Genomic DNA, 20,275 nt, shown 5'->3' with positions numbered 1-20,275 from the left:
TCTGCTACACTTCCTCCACGTGACTCTGTGTAGTACCCTCCTCCTCCTCCTTTGCCTTGTGTGTTACCTCCTATGGCCCTCAAAACAAGGGCGCATCTCCGTGCATCCAATCTCGGCGTCCACTACACCCCCTCTATCCCTGCAAAACGTCGAACCACTTCTGCTGGTGATGTGGCCTAGTGACTACGCCGTAGGGGAGGTCAGAGCGATGTACCGCTGCTGATGTCGGCGGCCAGGGCCTGGGTGGCGCTGCGTCGGTGCGGTCTGCGACAGTGACGACGTATGCACCGCTGATACAATAGACAAAGTGCCAACTTGACTCCAGTGTGTGTCACCCGCCCCTCACACTGCCTGCTGTGGGACGGAGGCTGAGCCACCCCGAGGGGGATGCACCAGGTGGTGGCCGGCATAGTGGGCGCGGCTGTGAGGCGGCCTACCGGGCAGGGGGTGGGCAGAGCTTGAGGCAGAGGGGCCGTGCTCTCCGATGGCTGAGTTGGCACATGGCTGCAACGCGTGTGTCTACGGATGCTTCGCTTCACGCAGATCCGGGGAGAGGGGGGGCCCGTGGCAGGCCGGGTGGGGGTGTAGAGTGGAGGGTGAGCCCCATGTCGTATGGCAGAGAGATGTGCACGTTCGAGCCAAACAAAACGTGCGCCCCATACGTGTTTCCTCTGCCTTAGCCTTCAGTCCCTTCGTCGTGCTCTCCACACTCCTGGAACGCTCGTTTTCCGTTGACGCCCTCTCTCTCTCTCTGCACGCACGCATCTGCCGCATCTGCTTTTTCTTTTGCCTTCTCGATCCCTCACTCCGCACATCTCCCGTGTGCTGACACCCGTGTCCGTCTGTGCACCGCGCCTTGTCCCCTCCTCCCGCCCCGCCCCGCGCCACTTGCCTTCAGGTGCCCTCCCAGCGTAATACACGTTTACAACCCTTTTTTTTTAGTGCCAACTCACCGACATCTTTTTTATTCTACACGCATTCAGTCCTCCCTCTTTCTCCAATGTTCCGCCCAGCCGAGGATCACATGCAGCGCATGGCGGGCTACCACATGCAGCGCGGCGCCGTACATGATATGGGCATGATCCTCCGCATGGAGGAAGAGCAGATCCTCATGAGGCAGATGCAAGAGATGGAGATGATGCAGATGCAGGCCATGGGTGGCATACCATCTTACGGGGACGGGCAGTGGGCCTCCCCGCAGCGAAGCCCGTGCAGCCTACCGGGACCCACTGGATCTGTCAGTTTACCGGACACTATGCCGAGCTCGGCTGTCCAGCCTCCAGCGGCCTTCGCCGGCAGCGTGTCTATCTCGCCTCAGTCGGCGGCCAATCCGGCGAGCAGAGGCGATGCGAGCAGCCCATCTCCGACAATGAATGCTGCCAGCCGCGGCGCTGGCCTTGATGATGCGCCATCTCCTCGGGCACTCTCCTCCGCCTACGCGCCGAAAGGCCTCTACAACACGACGCCGTCCACGAATGACGCCAAAGGTCCCGCCTCGGCGCCAGATGCAATGTACAATGTCAGCAGCATGTACGGTGGCAACCCCAGCGCCTATGCTCCGGCATTCACGGATGGCGGCCTCAACGAGAATGGCGCCAGCGCTGTCGGCTACTCCATGTACGACGCAAACGACGCTAGCAGCATGTACCAGGAACCATCGCCGTCTTCGGATGCGACTAACGCGAGCACCGCGAAGACCGCCCCTGCTGCTGGCACTCCCGCTCCTGGAAACACTTCGAAGGCAGTCACACCGGCGCTGCAGCGCAAGTCGTCGACCACTTCCCTCCAAAAGAAGAGCTCCACAGCCAGCGTAAACCAGAACGACAGCACCTCCACCTCGACGACGCACCGCAGCCGCGCGATTCGCCAGAAGAACAGCGAGCTGAAGCGGCAGCACTCTGGTGGTATCATCAACGGCGGCTCCTCCAGCCGCCCCGCCTCCGCAGAAAAGGAGCGCACATCCTCAGGGCACAAGAATACACGCCGGCGGCCCGCATCGTCCTCTGCCAGGGACAAGGGCAAGAAGCGCCACTAGTACTCATCGTCGGCCAGGCAGAGCTCCTACCACACGTCATGGGTAAGCGTCCGATTCGCGAGAGCGACTAAACAGGAGGTGCTGGGGCCAACGTAACCGATGCGCCTCGCTGCACTGCGCTTGCTTGCCCCTCAACGGCTACGTCGACAGGATGGGGTAGGCGCGCAGCTGTAGATGCTGCACTCCCATGCGAAAAAAAAGCGCTAATGCGCACCACAAGCCGTCGAAAACGATGCTTTTCCTTTTTCGAGGGCTGCCCGCACCCGGAGAGGGGTGTGCGCTGCTTCGTGCAAGCAGCCCTGCAGGCTTTCTGTGTGTCCTTTTAGCGTGCGGATGTCCAGTGTGCTCTTCCCCTGCTATGTGCTTATTTATTTATTGTGCGTTTTCACGGTCATCACCTTCGCTGTGTTTATCGTGTCCCTCCATCACCATTCTTTGTTTTTGTGTGTGTGTGTGTGCTCCCTCCACCTCGTGCACGCGCCGTTCTTCAGGAAGGCGTGCTAGCAAAGGGAGGCCGCAGAGCGTCGTCGTCGTCTTCCTTGTTCGCGTGTGTATGTGCATGTCCCCTGCACGCATACACCGCTGAGCCTCCCTCCCGCCCTATCTCTCTGTTTACGTGCGCTGCTGTGCCCTTCAGCTCTTCCAACTGGTGTCCGTTTCTTTCGCTGTTGTTGTTGTTCGATGGGGGGAGGGAGGAGGCGTGAAGTTTTTCTTTTCTCGTCGTCACTGCCGTGCCAGTTGCTTCGTCTCTGACTTGAAGAATCCTTTAAACGGCCTGACGCGCCGCAATCACCTTTCGTTCTGACCCTCTGCTCTCCATGTGTATTTCTTGTGTACTCTCTCTCTCTTCGTCTGTTGATCTGTGTATGCCGGTGCACACCTCTGTGGCGACGACAAGACCACCGAAGTAGACAACGCGGCGTGCCAGCGTACAACGGCAGTTCAACGCGGCATAGGATGATCAGTGCGACGTTTTAACGTGTATGACGCCGCGGTCATACCCGATTAGTCCATCTCGGGGTGATGCGGTCCTCCAGCGCGACTGTATTTCTCGCTTGCGCGCTGCACACCGGTCTCGATGGAGCAGAACGTGGCAACGAAGAAAGAAAAAAAAAGTATTCATGATTCTTTCCGTTGTTGTTGTTTTTACTGTTGTTCTTCCTTGTGCATCCCTCGTCCTTTCGTTCCCCCCTCCCTCCCGTTGTTGTCGCTGTGGTACGCCTCGTGGTCGTCCGCTTCCTCATTTTGGCTTTCGTAATCCTTGCCCTGACCTTTCCGCCTCTCTCTCTGCCTTACATACGCTTTGTTCCCCATGTGCACAGCATCCATGCGCTCTTCACTGAGTTTTTCTTTTCCCTCCCCCTCTCCCTCTCTCCGCGCTTGAGGTCAAACCTTGCACTGCTGCGAGTATCGTGGTCAGCGAAGGTGTGGCCCCTTCTTTTAGCTTCCTTATCTCTCCCTATCTCTGTTCTTTGGTTGTGCCCTGCATCTTCCCTGCCTGCACACCAGCGCTGCGCGCTCGCTGTGTATGCCGTGGGGTTTCTTCGCTTTCTTCCTCATGCCTTCTGAGCTTGCCCGTACACGCAAGACTCCCTGCTCTAACTTAAGGTCCCCGCACCCGGAAAGGGAGATAGAGCGAGAGCTTTGAGATGCGGGAGTAGCGCAGGGCTCTGAGTCGCCGCCAGAAGCACAGGCCTGCACTGCCGTACGAAGTGTCAAGTGCTGTCTCCACTCTCGCATGCCTTTCCCTTTGCCAGTCTGGCTCTCTACATCGCCCTCCTTGGTATACTTCTGAAGAGACGGGGCGGGGGAGGGGGTGTGCAAGGCAGCCGCATCGCAGCGTTGCGTCACCGTCTTTGCGTCTCTCCGCACCGCCTGCCTCCGCCCCCTCCCCTCTTTCGATGCCTTTGCGTCTCTTTTGTTTTGTTTGATCCACTTGACGGCGCGTGCGAACCGCTCGCGCGTGTGCTGGTGTTCGGCAGGTCAGACGAGATGGATGCAGGCTTGACGGCACGCGTAGGTGCGTCCGCGTGTCTTGCTGCACATGTACGTGTTTGCCGGCTGCGCTGCGCCTGTCAGCACCTCTGTTATAGCGCTTGCTCTTCCCTGTTTCGCTTCTACTGTCACCAACGGCCCGGCCCTGCTGTGTATATATAGCCGCTGTCCACGGATATTAACCCAGTCATCACCGTTGCGCCGCTCGATATCTGCCCTTAGTCTCCCATTCACTGTCCGCGTCGGCTCGGTGGGGACTGGTGTTGTCTGTGTGTGTGTGTGTGTGTGTGTGTGTGTGTGTGTGTGTGTGTGTGTGTCTCCTCCATTCTTTTGTTGTTCGATCCTGGTATACATCAAAAGGAAAGCAGCGAAGAAACCGAACATAGGCGCTCGCCTCAGCCGTGTCTGCGTCGACTCGAGCAGACCGGTGCAGCGATCTGCTCGACATGCCTGATGACGCCTCCTCTCGAGCGCACAGCTACTCCTTTCAGTGGGGAGCTGACGGTGCTCCGCTTCCGTGCCAGCTGTCCCTGATGGCGGATATGCACGCATAGGGCATAGCCGTGCACCTGATTGGGGGATCACCTACAGTCGCCAGGGTTGCGAGGCCACTGACCTGCGCAGGAATCATCTCCAGTGGGTGCATCTCATTCATCTCCGCTCTCGCTCCGCCGCCCTTTTTTTTTCCTTTTGCTCTTCATGAACGAAAATGACCACCCCGCTTGATGAACTCGTGGGAGGATTGTCCACAGTTCTTGAATCGGGGCTGCCGTGTTTGTCCCGGCGTCACTACCACACTCGGCGCCGTCACGCGCAAGTCTTGTCTCCAGGGCCGGCCCGCCTCTTGTTGTACCCCGTTGCTGTCCTATTCAAGGTAGCCACGAAGGTACACGGCTACCTTGAATCCGTCTCTCTCGCATCGCCCCCTGTCCCTCATCCCCCTCATCATCTCCGGAGCGATCGGCGGCTTCTCTTTCTTCTCCGTCCTGGTAAGTGCGCCGCCACACACGACTCGCCCCAGTCGTTTTTTTTTCTTCTTTGCGCTCTTCTGTGAGCACGTATTCGCTGAGCTCCACTGCGGCACCATTCCACGACGAGGAGGACAGAGGGTCTGCATGCGTGCGGCCCACATCCACATCGACACACACGCACACACACACACAAGGAACGCAAGGAAGCACGCGACGTCTTAGAGGGGAGCGTCGATAGCAACGAGCATCGCTGCGCAGGTGCTTCTCCGCACGTCTCCCTGTATATACATGCATATGTATACGTGTATGCATGACCTTTTTCTTTTTCGCACCCATCTTACTGTCTTATGCGTGTCCGCTTGTCTACTACGCTACAACCTCGACGGTAACACGTGTCCGCATGTGTACACGTTTTCCGGCCTCCTACCCCCACCACCCCCTCCCTCCCTCCGCTCTCGCTGTGCTGGCCGCTCCTGCATGTGGGCCCTCCTTTGCGGATGCAGGCACTCCCACCCACCCACTCACCCACCCACGCCTTCTCACCTCTTCCGTCCTTTCCTCCCGTTCGTTCCTCTGCCCATTCCGTCCTGCGTCTCTCCGTGTTTGCCGGCTCATGTTGCCTCGGCTCTTCGCGTTTTTTGTTTTCTTTTGGTTCACCGTGACCACGCACGTTGAACGGGCAGGGGCGCGGTAACTCACCCGAGTGGCTGGCTCCCTGTTGTACGTGTCGCTGCTCGATGTATAAACCACTCCCCTCTCCCCCCTCTTCCCCTCCTCCCCCGTCTCGTGACGCGGACTCGCTTTTCGTCTCTCCATTGGTCACCCGTCGTACTCTGGAGAGACTTCGCTGCTGTGATTCGCCTCTCCTTCCCGTTCTTGTTGTTGTTTTCGCATAGAAACGGAAGTGCGAGCGAGAGCCAAAGACGGAGTCTTGCTGCCGCGCTTGGACTCCCATTACGGAGCCGCGGTTGCACCCGCGCATCGCGGAGAACTGCCGCACCGAGAACGAGGGGAAATGAGCTGCCGCTACGTGTATGATGAATCAGCCAGCCTAACGTCGCCTCTGACCAGAGCGGTAGGCTCCATCGGCGGCAACCCGTCGACATCGCGCAGCGGTAGTCCAACCAGCAGCATGTATGACTTCCAGATGCCGGTTGCCTATAGCAGCTTCCTGTCGAACAGCGAGTATGACATCCCTCTCATTTATAATATCGATGGGCCACCGAGACACGCGCAGGCACACCCGCACCCTTCGTCACCGCTCGCCTCGCCACAAGTCCCTGTCGACAGGGCCAAACCACACACACGTCTGGGGACGAATCGGCAGAGGTACCCGGGCAGGTTGCGAGGTGGAAGCATCGATCCGGAGAAGCTGGACTGTATAGCGGGTTCCTCGAAAAAGGTGAACGACTCCCTCGTGAGAGAGTTGGCCCCGAACGCACACGGTGACCTCTTCGACTCACAGAGCTCCTTCACGAACATATACGACAACTACGGCAGCAGCAGCAGCAGCGCGAGCGGCAGCGGCAGTCTCCCCGGCCTCTCTGTGACTAACCCCTCCGGAGAGCGCGGAGGGCTGGGCAAGAGCGGCATCGACACGGCAGTCAGTGGGACTCCCATGAACTCAAGCCAGCAACTTCCAGGATCCGGTGCTGTTCAGGACTCGCTGGACGCAAGTAAACGAGCGTCTTTTCCAAAGGCACCCGACTCGCTCTTGCACATCGTTGGCACGACTCCAGCCACAAACATTCGAAACGACCGACAGAGGCTGAAGGACAGCAGCAACCGTACTGTGAGCAACACTGCACCGACAGTTTCATTGCGGCGATGGTCTACACTCACCACCTGCACCGCTCCGTTTGCCTCGGGTGCTGTTGCGACGGGACGCATGACAGTACCGTCTTCGACAGTGACGTTGTCGCTGCCTTCTGCCGAGTTTGCGATCTTCTTTGACAGCCCGTTGGTCGAGGACAGAGGCGGTGCAGCGAGATCGTCGGGACTCCAAAGCGCACCATCATCGCAGGCACTCGCCTCACAGAGCTCGTTCAACTCGCCTCGCACTGCCGAGGGCAAGGCTGAGAAGGCAGTTGGCTGGACAACGAGTAGCTTGGGGGTAGAGGACGGCCCATACAGGTTGGACTCTCACCGCAACGCGTTTGGCGGTGTGTGGAGCAGCGGGGAGCGCAGCGATATGTCACCTTTCCCACATTGGCAGTCAAGCACCAGAGGCGTGCACATGCGCTCTGCAAACGGCAACTTGAATTGCAGCGGCAGCGGTACAAGTGGGCTGTCACGTGTAGGACAGCCACACGCTGTCTCTGAGCCGTCTCCTATGGCGTTCCATGAAGGGCATCACCTTTCCCTCCGTCGCACAGTGCAGCCCTCCATGCAGCCGGCGTCTCCAGTGCACACCTTTGCTGGCGCGCACGAAGTGGGCAACACAGATGGTAGTGGATACAACGACAGAGACACGGAGGAGGCGGATGGCTCGCCACTTGCTCACCAGCCCGTGTACGACCTCAGCTGTGTGGCCGGTTCCCTAGAGGAAACCGCAGAGGTGGTGCTCGGTCCGCCCCACTGTGATACGGACGACCTCGACGGCGGCGGCGATGGCTATGACGACCATGTGAACCGGCATGGCGAAGCAAAGGAAGGGGCGCTGCTAACTTTGGCGGAGCCTCCGTCCTCTGTGCTGTCGGCGCGACGCACCAAGAACCAACCTCTGACGAATTCGACAGCCCTACCGAAGGCGACGTCACCTGCCCGCACTCCGCGGCATGCGCCACCAACGCTAAGCAAGAGGCTCCTCACGCTGGGGACCGTCCGCACGGACGCTTCAGCGATGATGGAAAGCGGAAATGTAAAGCTAAGTCTCGACGGTGGCACTGGTGCGAAGCAGTCGGACGAGGAGGTGGCGAGCGAGTCATCCGCGTCCAGTAGCATGACGCCGTCGTATCTGACCGATCTCAGCACCCCTCTCTCGCCAGCCAGCACGCTAGCCACGCGAGTACCGCGTTCACCGCTGCAGAATGCTCGCAATGAAAGAGCTCTCGAGGCCGTCGTGACTGCAGAGACTCCTCACCTCTCCACGTCACGACATAACACCAATGCAGCGGCTCTGGATGACAAGGCGCCTCAGACGGACACCACTCAAAGCCGTCGCGCCGGTCTACCCTCGACTGAGGCAAACCATCCCCATCAAGGTAGCGCGCAAGCCATGACAACATCAAGCCGCAACCCTAGCTCGTCCAAACCGAAATCCAGGGAGACGTCCGAAGCTGTAACGGCACAATGGCCCTCTCCCTCGCCAGTCTTGAGAATGAGAAATTCCGTGCAGCCAAGGCACGCGACCGTGCTCAGTGGCGAACTCCAAAAGCTGCGGAGGCAACTTTACAGCAGAGTCCGCATCTGCACGGGTACACACGAAATCGATGATAGCCCCATGGCCTCGAAGGCGCCGTGGCCGCTTCCGACGCCACCGTCGAGCATCGTTGTCAAACGACGTCTCTTCGATCCGAATCAACCGCGTCCACGTAGCCCCCGCACACGTGAGCTGCCGAACGGAAGGCGGCGAGCTAACTGGACGGCTCCCGAGACGCACTGCACGACCACCCTGGCGGACTTGGCAGCGTGCGACGAGGACGAAGACGACGTGCAGCAGTGGCGCCTTACAGATGCCCTGTGGAGCGACGAAGTTATTGGCATGGATGCGGCGGTTTCTCAGGAGTCAGAGATACGAGACCGCCGCCCGTCGTCGAGCTCGACGCCGGCCGTGGAAAGTGGCGTAGTTGGAGCCATGGTGCTAAATCGATCCCCGGCCTCGACGTCAAGGGTGCGGCACATGTCGTCGTTGCAGCCAGCGACATTCTCTACCTCACTCAAGGCACCAGCCGTCGCGACGACAAGTGTGACCATACCAGGCGGTTTGCAACTTGCGCGCATGGCGCCGCTGACCGCTACGGCATCAAGAGATGCTCACGCGAGTGCCATACAGGACTCGCATAGCACCTCTGTGAAAGTTGGTGGCCGCACCGGTGGTATTGTTGTGGATGAGGTGGATAAGGTGCTCCGCCTTCGCAAGGAGTCGAAGTTCACACAAGTTCTTGGAGAGCTGCAGAGTGAGCAGTCCTCGCGGCCTTCCCACGACAGCGGAGCGCCTATGCGCACAAGCAGCGCCACGTCGCCGTGGCTAGGTGCATCGACGCATGGCAGACAGTCCAGTTCCGAAAATGCGGATTGGCGAAGGCGTAACTGAAGTTTAAGACGTGGGCGGCAGCGCAGCTGTGGCCGCAGGAACCTGTCAGATGGCAAGTAGCCCACCTCGTACTCCATCACAGGCATCGAGGCATCCGTCACGGACTCCTACGGTCTACCAACACGCCTGCGAAGCCCGATGCTGCCATCTTTTCCGCCTATCATGGGACGCCGCTCCAGTGCTGGTGGTGCGGCTGTCATGGAGAGCAACAAGGGCGGCAGCGCAAACAGATTTCGGAACATTGGTATATCCACCGCATTCGAAGACCGCAAGTCACCTCATACGCTAGCGACGCCAGAACCGAGTTGTACGCGCGGTGGCACGGCACATTAGAAAGCAACTTTTCGCCTGTGCAGCACACACGCCCCCAGCTTTGTATCTCTATTCCTTCTTGGACACCGTCATCCTCTTCGGCTGGTAGCCGTGAGGCGGCAGCGCTGCGGCGGTGGACGCTCCCTCCCTTCCTAAAACGTTCGCTCCGCCATTTATCTTCGTCACCGGCACCGTCGAGTGTCAGAGCACGGAAAACCAGAAGCACTTTCTGGGTGCCCACGGCTCAGTCACCTCTGACTCTGGAACGGCACGTTTGAAAGGCACTCCTCCGATCGTCGTGGTGCTGGTGCTTGCCACCACATACTGCGCCTGTTTTCTGTGAATCGGTCTGCGTCCTTCGCCCCACTCAGCTCCCCCTCTCCTCCTCCCCCTCCTCTTCGCTGCGCATTGTTATGTTTCACTGCCTCGTCGTCGTTGGTCTCTCTCTCTTCATGTTTTCATCTTTTTTCCCTCGTCATGCACGACTCTTGTCGATTGGGCGTTCGCGTGTTGTCCTTTGCTTGTCTGCCTTGAGTTCTACATTGTGGCTGTGGTGGTCCCCCGTATCCCCCCTCGCTGACGGCGCCCCTTGCGGAGCCCGCTCTGCGCTGTGGTGCATTACGATCATTGTCTCAGCCGTCACGTACCCCCTCTCCCCTCCTCTCCCTTTTTAGTTGTTCCTGCTTGCTTGGCTGCACACTCAGCCGTGTCCGTTGGCCTCCACACACCTGGATGCGTGCTAGTGACATGAACCACCTCAAAGCCTGTGAGTAGATGCTTGCGCCGACTGTGTCTTGCGCTCTCGCCCCATTCCCCCTTGACCACCACCTCAGTGGCTTCAGAGCTCTCTCCTCTCCTCCTTCTGGTGGGTGAGGGGAGTGGTTTCACGAGGATGGGGGGGCGCGACGGACTAGTGCGGGGTGTTGGCCGATGACGTCACCATACTCCTTTTCATTGTGTATGCATTTTTTTGCTTTTTCCGTCGTCCCCTCCCTCCGCCCTCCCTCGATTTCTTTTTCCTCGCACCGAGTGCAACCGCTTTTCATGCGCGACGGTGGTGACATGTCCGTGCTCTCGCACGCTCCTGCGTTGACTTCAGTATACGCGGCAGCCTTTATTTTTTTTTTTCAGATCGCTATCATTCGCCTGTTATGCGCTGCACATTATGCGCCTGTCGTGCGTGATGCTGCTCTACCATCACGCACCCATTTTCATATGTTTTTTTTGGGGGGAGGCTCTCTGTCCCCATGCGTCCCAGCGCGCGCGAACGCCCCTCCCCCTTCTTTTTGTTTACCGTTGCATGGGCGGGTGTACGTGGCCCGCTTTCTGACGTCCGAATGTGGGTGGACTGGATTGTGTTGCTGCTCGCCTTGTCATGTGTTCCACAGGGATCGACGGCGAGCATACGAGGCGGCCACTGCTCGCGTCCTACGATGGCTGTTTGCCTTCGCGACTCCTAAAGAATACAGGGAGAGAAGCATGCGCTAAGCGCATCATAATCTCGGCCTAGCGAGCCATCCAAGCGCTGCGCAAGCGATACCCCACTCCTCGCACCTCTGTTCTAAGCGGGGTCTTTCGTCGTCGTGACGCACAGGTCTCATGCACCTTTACAACCTCCATCTTTGAACTCCCTCCCCTCCCCTCTCCAGCACGTGCACCTCACGTGTTGACTACGCTTGCACGTCCGTTGAGGACAGAACACCCGCGCACGCCCTTGCCATCGTTTCCGGTGCCGCATTTCAACAGCATGCACAGGCACAGGGATCTACATCCAGCGCCCATCACAGCCGCCTACTCGAACAGCAGGCCACCTGTTGTTCCAGGATCGACTTTCCGGTGCTGCCGAGCCCCGAATGTGCCACGTACGTGCTACACAGGCTGCACAGGAATGGGAAAGCCGCTATTGCCGAACGCGCAGCGGAGCTGGTGAAGCTGTTCACCACGTGCCCTCAGTGCGATGAACGCGCACCCGAGCCAATCTCGCCCTCCACAAGTGGACTGTCTCCGGAGTGCCGCATGCGTGGCGTGTTGCTTGGGCAGAAGTCGGGGGAGTCCCCTGTACCGATTCGAGGCGGTTGCGCGTAGCCGCGGCACGAAAATCGTTTCCGGTGCGCACTACGTCATTGATCCAGCCGCGGAAGACCTCTCCATGTAGTGCTCGTGTTCTCGTAGCCTACGATCCAGTAGGCCGTCGAGAATCAGGGGAGGTGGCCCGCGCACGCCTCGAAAGTGCAGAGTGAGAAAAAGGTAGGGGATCACACTGCTCCGTGTCGGTGCAGTCGCGGCATGCGTTGTCTGTCAACTGCGGCTGTGCTGGCAGCAGCCGCGTCCGGGTGGAAAAAAGACAGAACGAAGAGCGCTCTTTTCACGAGGCACTACAGGTGCGTGTCTGCATGGCACTGCCGCGGCACACCAGATGGAAAAAGGCGAATTCACCCCTCTCCTGTCTCTTCGCTCCTTTGTGCATCATCGCCATCGGCGCTTCGTCTTCGCCTTGGAGGGCGGCACACTCCTCTGCGGGGCGGCCGCATCGCTTTATTGCTCTCTCCCTCCCTCTCTCTCTATGCGCTGCCACCACCACCCCACCCCCCCCCGACCCCCTTCGGAGTCGCCGACGCGTCTCCTTTTCACGCCTGCGATAGCGGTGTCCCTATACAATCCCGAACACCCATGCAGATACCCCCATCACCCTCTCGCCTCGCCCGCGCTCGTTACTTGGTGTTCGCTTTCGCCAGTCTACTGTGTCTCGCAGATGCTTGAATTCGAGAGAGGCGTCGCACACACCGTACTCGACTCGCATCGATCCCTCGTCATTCTCCCCCCCCCCACACCCTCCGCCTTTGCAAGCTCTGGAGGTCCGGCTGCGATTATCTCGCTTCTTCTATTTTTCCATCGCCCCCACGCACACAACAAGCTCCACCATACTTTTCAGCCTCCACGCCTGTGCCTCTCCAATTTGCGGTGGCACCTGATCCCGGCAGTGGCGCCTCACGGCACCGACCCCGCCTCCTATCCGCCCACGCGCACCCCACCTGCGCGACCGTGCGTGTGAGGAGAGAAGCAACAGAAAAAGAGCGGGCGGCTTTGCTCTCACTCCGTTTTCCCTGCGCGCAGCGGCGGGCCTTTATTTTCCTGCTCCGTTCTTATCTGCTGTTAAGTGTTTGTTGGTGGTGGTTTCCGAGTGCAAGGCGCACGTGTGTGTGGGCGGTGGAGGCGTTCGAAGCAGAGGCGTCACTTTCCCCCACCACCACCACCACCAGCACACCCACACCTCCTCCCCTCTCTTTTCTGTGGGTGTGTCTGGAGACGGTGCCCCTGTTTCCGCTTGGATCGGGGTAGCTCCCGTTTTTCTGGTATTGCTTTGGTGTACTCTTCTCCTCACGCTTTTTTTTTGCATTGTCACGTCGGCCCTTCTGGTTTCTCTCCCGTCCGCGGTGTCTTTGCGGCAGTGCGTGTCCGCCGGGTAAATAACGACGAAAGAAAAAAAAAACGGGACTCGTACGGCTGTCGGTGATCACCGCGTCGTTGGCCCATTTTCGGCTTGCGGTCATCTCATCCTACTCTGTCCCTGCCTCATCAGCTTCTCTTCTTTCTTTTTGGTGCTTCGGTGCACGCACTCAGCCTCGCCCCGCCTCACGTGCTTGCCAGCCTAGCTCTGTCTGTCCCTATTTTCGCCCGCTGTTGTGGGAGCGTGCCCTGTCTGTGGGCATGTGCGGTGGGTGCTGCTCGGCAGAAAAGCGTGTAAGCACGCGCTGCTCAACACGCAAGCACACGCACCCATCAGCACGGTGGCAATCCCCTCCTTCTCCTCCCTCTGCTGCTGCCGCCTCGTGCTTTTTTTCCCTGTTGCCATCTTTGTGATAACTTCTTTTTTTGGTTTGATCCCCCCGCGCTGTCGGCAAAGTTTTGTTTTGCGTGTGTGTGTGCGTCCTCCTCGCTCCCTCCCTCTCACGGCCTTGCTGCGCGCCCACACACACGCGCGCACCCTCCCCCATCCTCTCTGCACAGCGGCGCGCGGTCACCTCATTTTCTTTCTGGATCCTCTTCTCCCTCTCCTGGCACAAAAAAAAGGTCAGCGTCAGCACAATGAGCCGCAACCCCAAGAAGCACAGGCGCCAGCAGGCGGTTCTCGTCCATCAACTTTCACCCACTGAGCTGTGCGAGACAGCACCGATACGGACAAGGGCAAGGCCGGTGTCCCCTCTACAGACGTCCGGGATACTTCAGCAACTCCAAGCTGGAAACTCGGAAGAAGCGGTAGGAATCGGCCTACCCGTTTTTCAGGCACAACCCATGCCCGAGGCCTCGCCGCTAGCGACCCCGCATGCCTTCGCATACAACTCCCACTACTCACGCACGGAGAGTCTGGCATCATCGATGGAAGGCTCTGCAGCACTTGCCTCCGCTTGCTTTCTGCATAATCGGGGCGCAAGGCCATCAGTGCACTGCGTGCCGACAAACCAGAGAGATTCTCAACTGGACATGGTGCCAGAGTCCACCACAAGCTTCCCGCACATGCCACTCGCTGGGAACGAGAGCCACGCGTCCTTTTTGGCGAGCTTCGTCACCGACTTAGCGAGTCGGCGCAGCTCCTGCAGCTCCTCCAGCTCGCTTGCCGTACAGCGCCGCGCATACAACGACGCTTCCCCGGTCTCTCTCGGCAACCCGTCGGTAATCCGCCACCTCTCGAAGAGGCGGGAGCGGCGCATGTCGAAGGCAGCTAAGAGTGGGCGGAGCAGTCGCAGTAGCAGCATAACAAGCTGTACCAAGGAGACAACGCCGCGCTCGCCGATAGAAGACCAGCGCAGGATGAGCCACCTCCCGCTCTACGATTCCTTTTGCTCGTCCGCGACGGCCTCACGGATTTTCAGCGCGGCGGGTGGGAAATCTTCTCGAGCAAGGGAGGTGCAGCCGGAGATGGGTGCCGCCGCCAACGTGTTGCCAAGCGACGACAGTTTTTCCTATATCCTACATAGAGAAGAGGAGGAAACGGCTGTGAAGACGAAGTTTGGCGTGAAGATGGTCCGGAGAACTACGCGGGAAATTCGCCTGCCGATTTCCGTCGACTCTTACCGAAGAGGCGACAGCGCCCATGATCAAGGAGACCCCAGTGGTCAAGCTCCCCTTGATGAAACTCCATCAGCCGTCCCGTCCTTGTTTGGCGAGCCGTCGATAAACGACCTGGCTTCGGGCATCCTCCTTTTTGACGGCGAGAAACACGGAAACGCCGATCAGTAGAGAAGTGACGAATGTGTGCGCGGCCGTGGTGGGTCTACGGTGAAGAGGGAGCACCATGTCCGTGGAGAGGCTGATGTCGCCGCGGCTGCGGAAGCGAGGGCGATGCCCTCCCCCCTCCTCTTTCATTGCGTGTCGAGAGTTCCCGTAACGGATCTGGGAAAGCGAAGAAAGACGAGGGTTCGTCTTTCCGTCCGCGGTCGACCAGTGAACGCATGCGACGGTCAAACCCTGCAGGCTGTGGAGAAATGTCGATATCACGTCACCCACGGCTCAGGGCACCTTCGCCGAACGGGGCGCGTCGACATGTGTCACAAATACAGCGACGCCCACCACCGAGTCCTCCTAACCTCACGGCCGACGCCACGAGCGGGTCGAAACTCAAGCAGATACCATCTTTCGGCTGGCTGTCAGGGTCACCCTGCTCACCAGACGGCAAGCGCGACTAGCCCGCAGCGACACAGAACGTCATTGGAGGATCACGACTGCCACTCTCCTCCAACGCTCCCCTTCGATGGAGCCGGGAATAGCTACTCTCTTACCGCAGCGACCAGCGCAACCGGTGCTCTTGTCGCCGGCTGACGGCGATCACATGGCTGCCGCGTAATGTGGTAATCTCGCCGCACACCATGGCTCACTCCCATGAAAGAGACGCCGTTACCGAAGTTGACGCCGCCGACTGCTCGGCAGACGAGGAAGGCGCGCAACCGCGGTGGTCGAGCTCATCGGAATGCGTCTTCGACGTCCTCGTCCTCTGAGGTCGTGCATCACGTGCCGTTGGTTGTGGCATGTGCGCATCAAAAGGGAAGCCGCTCCCGGACCACTGAGGTGTTGCCATGCAGCACCCACGCAAACGACCTCTTTGACCGCGTGCGAGGCCCGGGAGGGCGATTCGACCACAACCACAGCGATGTGCATGCGCCCATAGATGGGCGTGGTAAGAGGTGCGCGCAAACGGGCGGGAGAGTGCACCCATCTTCTTGTGTGTTTTGCAGTGAGCAAGTGGTGATTTGGAAAAGCCTTCAGTGTTGTATGTTTTCACTTCTGCTCCGCTTTGCCTTGGGACTAATGCCGGTCTTCCTATGATCCAATCCCAATACAGATATGTGCGGGTAGGTGGTGGGGTAGGACTGCGGGGTGATGGCTCATCATCCCTGAGTTGCCCTTCATCTCCTATCGAAGTGTATATTATTGTTGTTGTGTCCCCCTGTCATGCCGCGGGCGCCCCCACGCCCCCTCCTCCTATATTGCGCCACCTCGTCCGTCTCGCTTCCTCCCTCACGTCTACCTGCCATATGCGCGCCTGTACATGTATGTATATATGTATATATACCGGCTTCTCTGTTATTGGCTGGTGGCGTGCGTGCGCACGTGCCGCTGCGTCGCGGGAGGGGAGAGGCCTGTGTCTGTCCACGTCTACACATCTGTATACTCCTTGTACATGTGTGATCGAGACACATGAGGCGCCGCGGTCACGTCCGCTTTTTCGTGGAAGTTACCGTCTCTGTGCATTTTTATTTACCTTCTTCCCGTCTGCCCGAGCTGCCTTCGGATTCAACGCTCATGTCGAGGCGCTGCCTTTTTTTTTGCGTGCCAGTACAATGCCACTTGAGAGTCGATGATGATGTTTGCAAGTATCTCCTCTTGTTCTCGTGGTGGATACTCGACGATATACCATACGGTCGCGCACCGGCGAGCTGACCATGACGCGTGAGCTGTTCTCTCTCTCCCTGTTTTGTGTCGTTTACATTTGTGTGTGTGTGTGTGTTTCCTTTACTTTCATTCTCCCGGCTTTCCTCTCCCTCATCACGCGGCGGGGTAGTGCACACCTCTCAGTGCGTGGTATCTCAGGGCCCGGTACACCTCCCCCCCCCCACTCCCACACACTCGGTGGGGCGGCCAAGCACCACCCCCTCTATCCCCTGCCAACGCCGAGCTACTTCTGGTGGTGACATGGCCCCTAGTGTCTACGACGTAGCGAGCGCAAGGCGATGTGCCGCCACTGATGCCGGCTGTCAGGTGCTGGATGGCGTGGTGCCGGAGTGACCTGTGGCGGTGAACACGCTTGCGCCATCCATGTGATTAGGCGAGGTGTGAGCATGCCATGAGCGTATCTCACCTGGCCCTCACGCGGCCCACTGGTGCGGGGAGCCCGAGGCCACTCCGAGGGGGATGCACCAGGTGGTCAGAGCTTGAGGCAGGTGCCGCGCTTCGATAACTGAGTCGGCAAATTGCCTTCACTCATGCCTGGAGCTACTCCGCACCACGCGATGGGGGCCTGTGACAGGTCTGGCAGCCTAGCTTTGAACGCACGTGGCAAAGCGAAATATACGCCTCACTAAAAAAAGGTTTATACTCCCTGGAGAGGTGGTCTCTCGTTTTGGCCTGTCACCCGCCTCTCCTTTTCCTTCTCGTGCGCGTGCTACGGTGCCGTCGGCACATCCGCGCCGATCACTCCCAGTCGGTAGTATATTTATCTGCACGTAAGAACCCAGAAGCCTCAACGTCAGGCGAGAATGCAAGCAGCCAGCTCTTTGATATACATGGCACTGTTGCAGACCGCACGGTGCTCGCTCTCTCGCACGGCACAGCCAAAATGGACAAGCGCGCCCAAGCATAGCTTTGATTCCCTTGCTCGCTCCCTTCTCTCCTTTTCGGTCTCGTATCTCACGGTGTCGCCGATCCCCTCGTCCAGAGCAGCCGAAAACTCATCCTGAGAGCGCGCTTGAAACTGCTGCTCAGGTTTCCTTACACTGTACTTCGGAGGGTTGATATCACGTCTCAGCACCTACTCCGCGATACCCGTTGCGGGCAACCAATACGGCTCAGTGTTCTGCCAGCAGTTGTGGTCTCCAGCCGGCGCGATCCCGCCCTTTCGTGGCGCACGTTGGTTTTCATTATTCGTAAGAATTGGCGCGCTCTCTTTTTTTCTGGTCCCTTTCTCGTGCTGTGCGCACCGCCTGTGACCCCCTTCCATTCTCGGGCAATGCCTGCTGCGGGTGACGGTGCCTGTGAGTGTCGCATTCACCGCCGCAATCGTCAGTGCAGCAGCCCCACTCAACATCCGCGTCGCTCCTCCAGCTCATCTCTTCCAGAGACGGCTGTCCGCCTTGCGGACGGCTTTCGCCCGCGTAGCACGAGGAGTCAGCTGATAAGGCGGGATGGCGGTCGCTACGACGAGCCCTACGCGGCCATCGTGGAGAGCGACGATGCGGTTTCTGTCTTGTGCGTACAGCTCACACGGCAGCAGGTGCTTGTGCGGCACATGCCAGAGCAGGAGTGGAGCCGCATCGTGCGCGAGGGTGAGAAGGTGCATCCCGGCATTGAAGGCAAGACCAGTCTGCACATTGTGGCACCGCCCGAGATGAGCACACTGCCGGTCGGCGCCACCAAACCCGCTGACGAGCCGCACAGCCCTGAACAACAGGCATCGCCTGGGACTGCAGCGGCGGAGCCACCCGTCTTCGATTACTTTGTGGCCCCAGAGAACCGCATTGAAAAACTGACAAACACAAGAAAGGCGTCCTTCTCACAACTCCGCTTGCGGGCGCACTATTCTCGGAAGGAGCTGGAGCGGGTGGCTCGCGAGGATCGCCGCGCGATGCTCTCGGTGGAGCGGCGCAACATCTTTCTGCGGCAGTATCAGCGGGACATGCAGCATCGCATGGCAGGCACACCACTGTATACGGTGGGGCGCGTACTGCCAGAGGAGTTTGTTCAGATTTTCTTTATGTCCCAGGATCACCAAGGGACGATGGCCCAGCGTGGGGAGCGAAGCGATGCCGCCCGCACGCCCCAGGCTCAGCACAGCTTGCAGAGGAACACTTCTGGGCGATATCTGTTCACCATTGATCGCAGCTTGACCTGCTTTGGCGAGGGCCTACCGTTTGCGGGTCAGGCCCCAGTGGATGGCTTAGTGGTCGTCACTGTCGCACCAACGGCGGACGCGTTCACCTCCGCGTGGGGGCTGTGGGATGAAGTCCACCGCCTCTCCAGTGACGAGGAGAAGAAGCCGTTTGTTCCCTGCGACTACGGCTCCGCCGATTACATGCCACGCACAGGCCTCGATGACCCTCACGATCCGAGGGAATGCCCAGAGAAGGGAGAAGCCGACGCCACGGCGAGTGCTGCCTAAACTGTATGCAGGCGCCCAAATTGCTAATCAAGTTTCGCGCTGCCGCAGGTCACCGCTGCGGCAATGCCACGGACGAAGTCAGTGCGCAGCAGGCCATCTCATGCGTCCTCCCTGCCCGAGTCCTCACCGCTTTGCGCGCCCCTCCCTCCCTCCCCCCCCCGTTCTCTACGTGGCCGTGTCTCCATCCGCGCACATCTTCTCTGCCGTTGATTGTGAACCATCTCCCACGGACGTGCAACAGACGTGGCCCCGCATGTGTGGCCCCTGCTATGTCTTTTTTTTTACTGTTTTTGCCCCCACCCCACCCATCTTCGTGTCCCCTCTCCGCACGTCCCCCGAGCCGCTTCTCCTTCGCTCGCGCGCCTTGCCTGCCCCTCTGCCTCTGTGACACGCTCGGCTTTCTGGAAGGAAACGATGGGGTGTAAGATGCGTGTGGGCGGGGCGCAACAACAGCGGCACAGCCGATATCACCCAATTCTGGTCACTATTCGTTTATACCAGCAGCCTGCTTGTGTGCTTTAGTTGCGTTGTTTCTGACTGCTTTCCCTGCTGTGATCCTCTGCATCATCGTTTACGCGTATTTCTGTGCTCTGAGGTATCTCTCTCTCCCCTCTCCCCTCTCCCTCCCATCGCACGTGTGTGGGCGTTACTGAAAGCAAACATGCAGGGAAGCCGTGCGTGTAGGATAACCTCTTCCGCCCTCCTCAAGCCTGTGTGCGAGGGTTGCACGATGCTGTGATGTCGATGGAGAGAGACAGTTGTAGTGTTTCTATCTCATGTCTCCTTCAATTTGTTTTTGTTTTTTTTTTGCGGTGGCAGGTGTGTGCGTGTGCTTGCGGCTGCCATGTGCTGATGAAAGTCAGAATCATCTGTGTGGTACCCATATATACTTGGGTCGCACACAGCCACGAATCACTGCAACTTCGCGTCTCCCGGTCGTTGACATCGCTCTGCACGCCATCTCAGCCCAGCACTTACGGTATGGCCACCTCTTTTTTCGTTTGGTGGAGACAGCTGTGAACTCGCACCCGTCTTGCGACGGCGTCTACACGTACGGTCAGCCGCACCTTCAACGAAGCGAAGGAACTCATGACAGAAGAGCTGCGGGCGATGGGACAGAAAATACTGTGGAACGGCAGCGTGCCTCACAGGGGTGATGCCACTCGCCCTCCGCTCCATGGGAAACGAATAAAGGGCCAGCAAAAGACAAGGAACAGGGAAGCCGCGGCCACGTGTTGTGCCTCTTCCCTGTCTGTGTGCCGCACCAAAAACGAGGAGCGTAGCGACGCATCATCACCACCACCACCACCCCTTATGTTCGTGGGCACGATCACTGC

General features: G+C 59.0%; 4 protein-coding genes across 4 annotated transcripts; all 4 read left to right on the top strand.

The window, feature by feature from the left end:
- Positions 1 to 1,000: 1,000 nt before the first annotated feature.
- Positions 1,001 to 2,035, top strand: LMXM_30_2115 (hypothetical protein, unknown function; the record flags this gene model as incomplete). The annotated part of the gene is made up of 1 exon (XM_003877682.1): positions 1,001 to 2,035. The coding sequence occupies one exon, from the start codon at positions 1,001 to 1,003 to the stop codon at positions 2,033 to 2,035; it is 1,035 nt and encodes a 344-aa protein (XP_003877731.1).
- A 3,981-nt stretch (positions 2,036 to 6,016) lies between these two features.
- LMXM_30_2110 (hypothetical protein, unknown function) lies at positions 6,017 to 9,256 on the top strand (the record flags this gene model as incomplete). The annotated part of the gene is made up of 1 exon (XM_003877681.1): positions 6,017 to 9,256. The coding sequence occupies one exon, from the start codon at positions 6,017 to 6,019 to the stop codon at positions 9,254 to 9,256; it is 3,240 nt and encodes a 1,079-aa protein (XP_003877730.1).
- Positions 9,257 to 13,654: 4,398 nt separating this feature from the next.
- Positions 13,655 to 14,806, top strand: LMXM_30_2100 (hypothetical protein, unknown function; the record flags this gene model as incomplete). The annotated part of the gene is made up of 1 exon (XM_003877680.1): positions 13,655 to 14,806. The coding sequence occupies one exon, from the start codon at positions 13,655 to 13,657 to the stop codon at positions 14,804 to 14,806; it is 1,152 nt and encodes a 383-aa protein (XP_003877729.1).
- A 2,983-nt stretch (positions 14,807 to 17,789) lies between these two features.
- On the top strand, positions 17,790 to 18,938 carry LMXM_30_2090 (hypothetical protein, unknown function; the record flags this gene model as incomplete). Its single annotated transcript, XM_003877679.1, has 1 exon — positions 17,790 to 18,938. The coding sequence occupies one exon, from the start codon at positions 17,790 to 17,792 to the stop codon at positions 18,936 to 18,938; it is 1,149 nt and encodes a 382-aa protein (XP_003877728.1).
- Between the last annotated feature and the right edge of the window lie 1,337 nt (positions 18,939 to 20,275).

Source organism: Leishmania mexicana, chromosome 30 (assembly GCF_000234665.1).
Source record: "Leishmania mexicana MHOM/GT/2001/U1103 complete genome, chromosome 30".
In the NCBI taxonomy this organism is placed as follows: Eukaryota; Euglenozoa; class Kinetoplastea; order Trypanosomatida; family Trypanosomatidae; genus Leishmania; species Leishmania mexicana.
The sequence above is the reverse complement of the archived record's forward strand: the minus strand, read 5'-3'. Positions and strand labels throughout refer to the sequence as shown.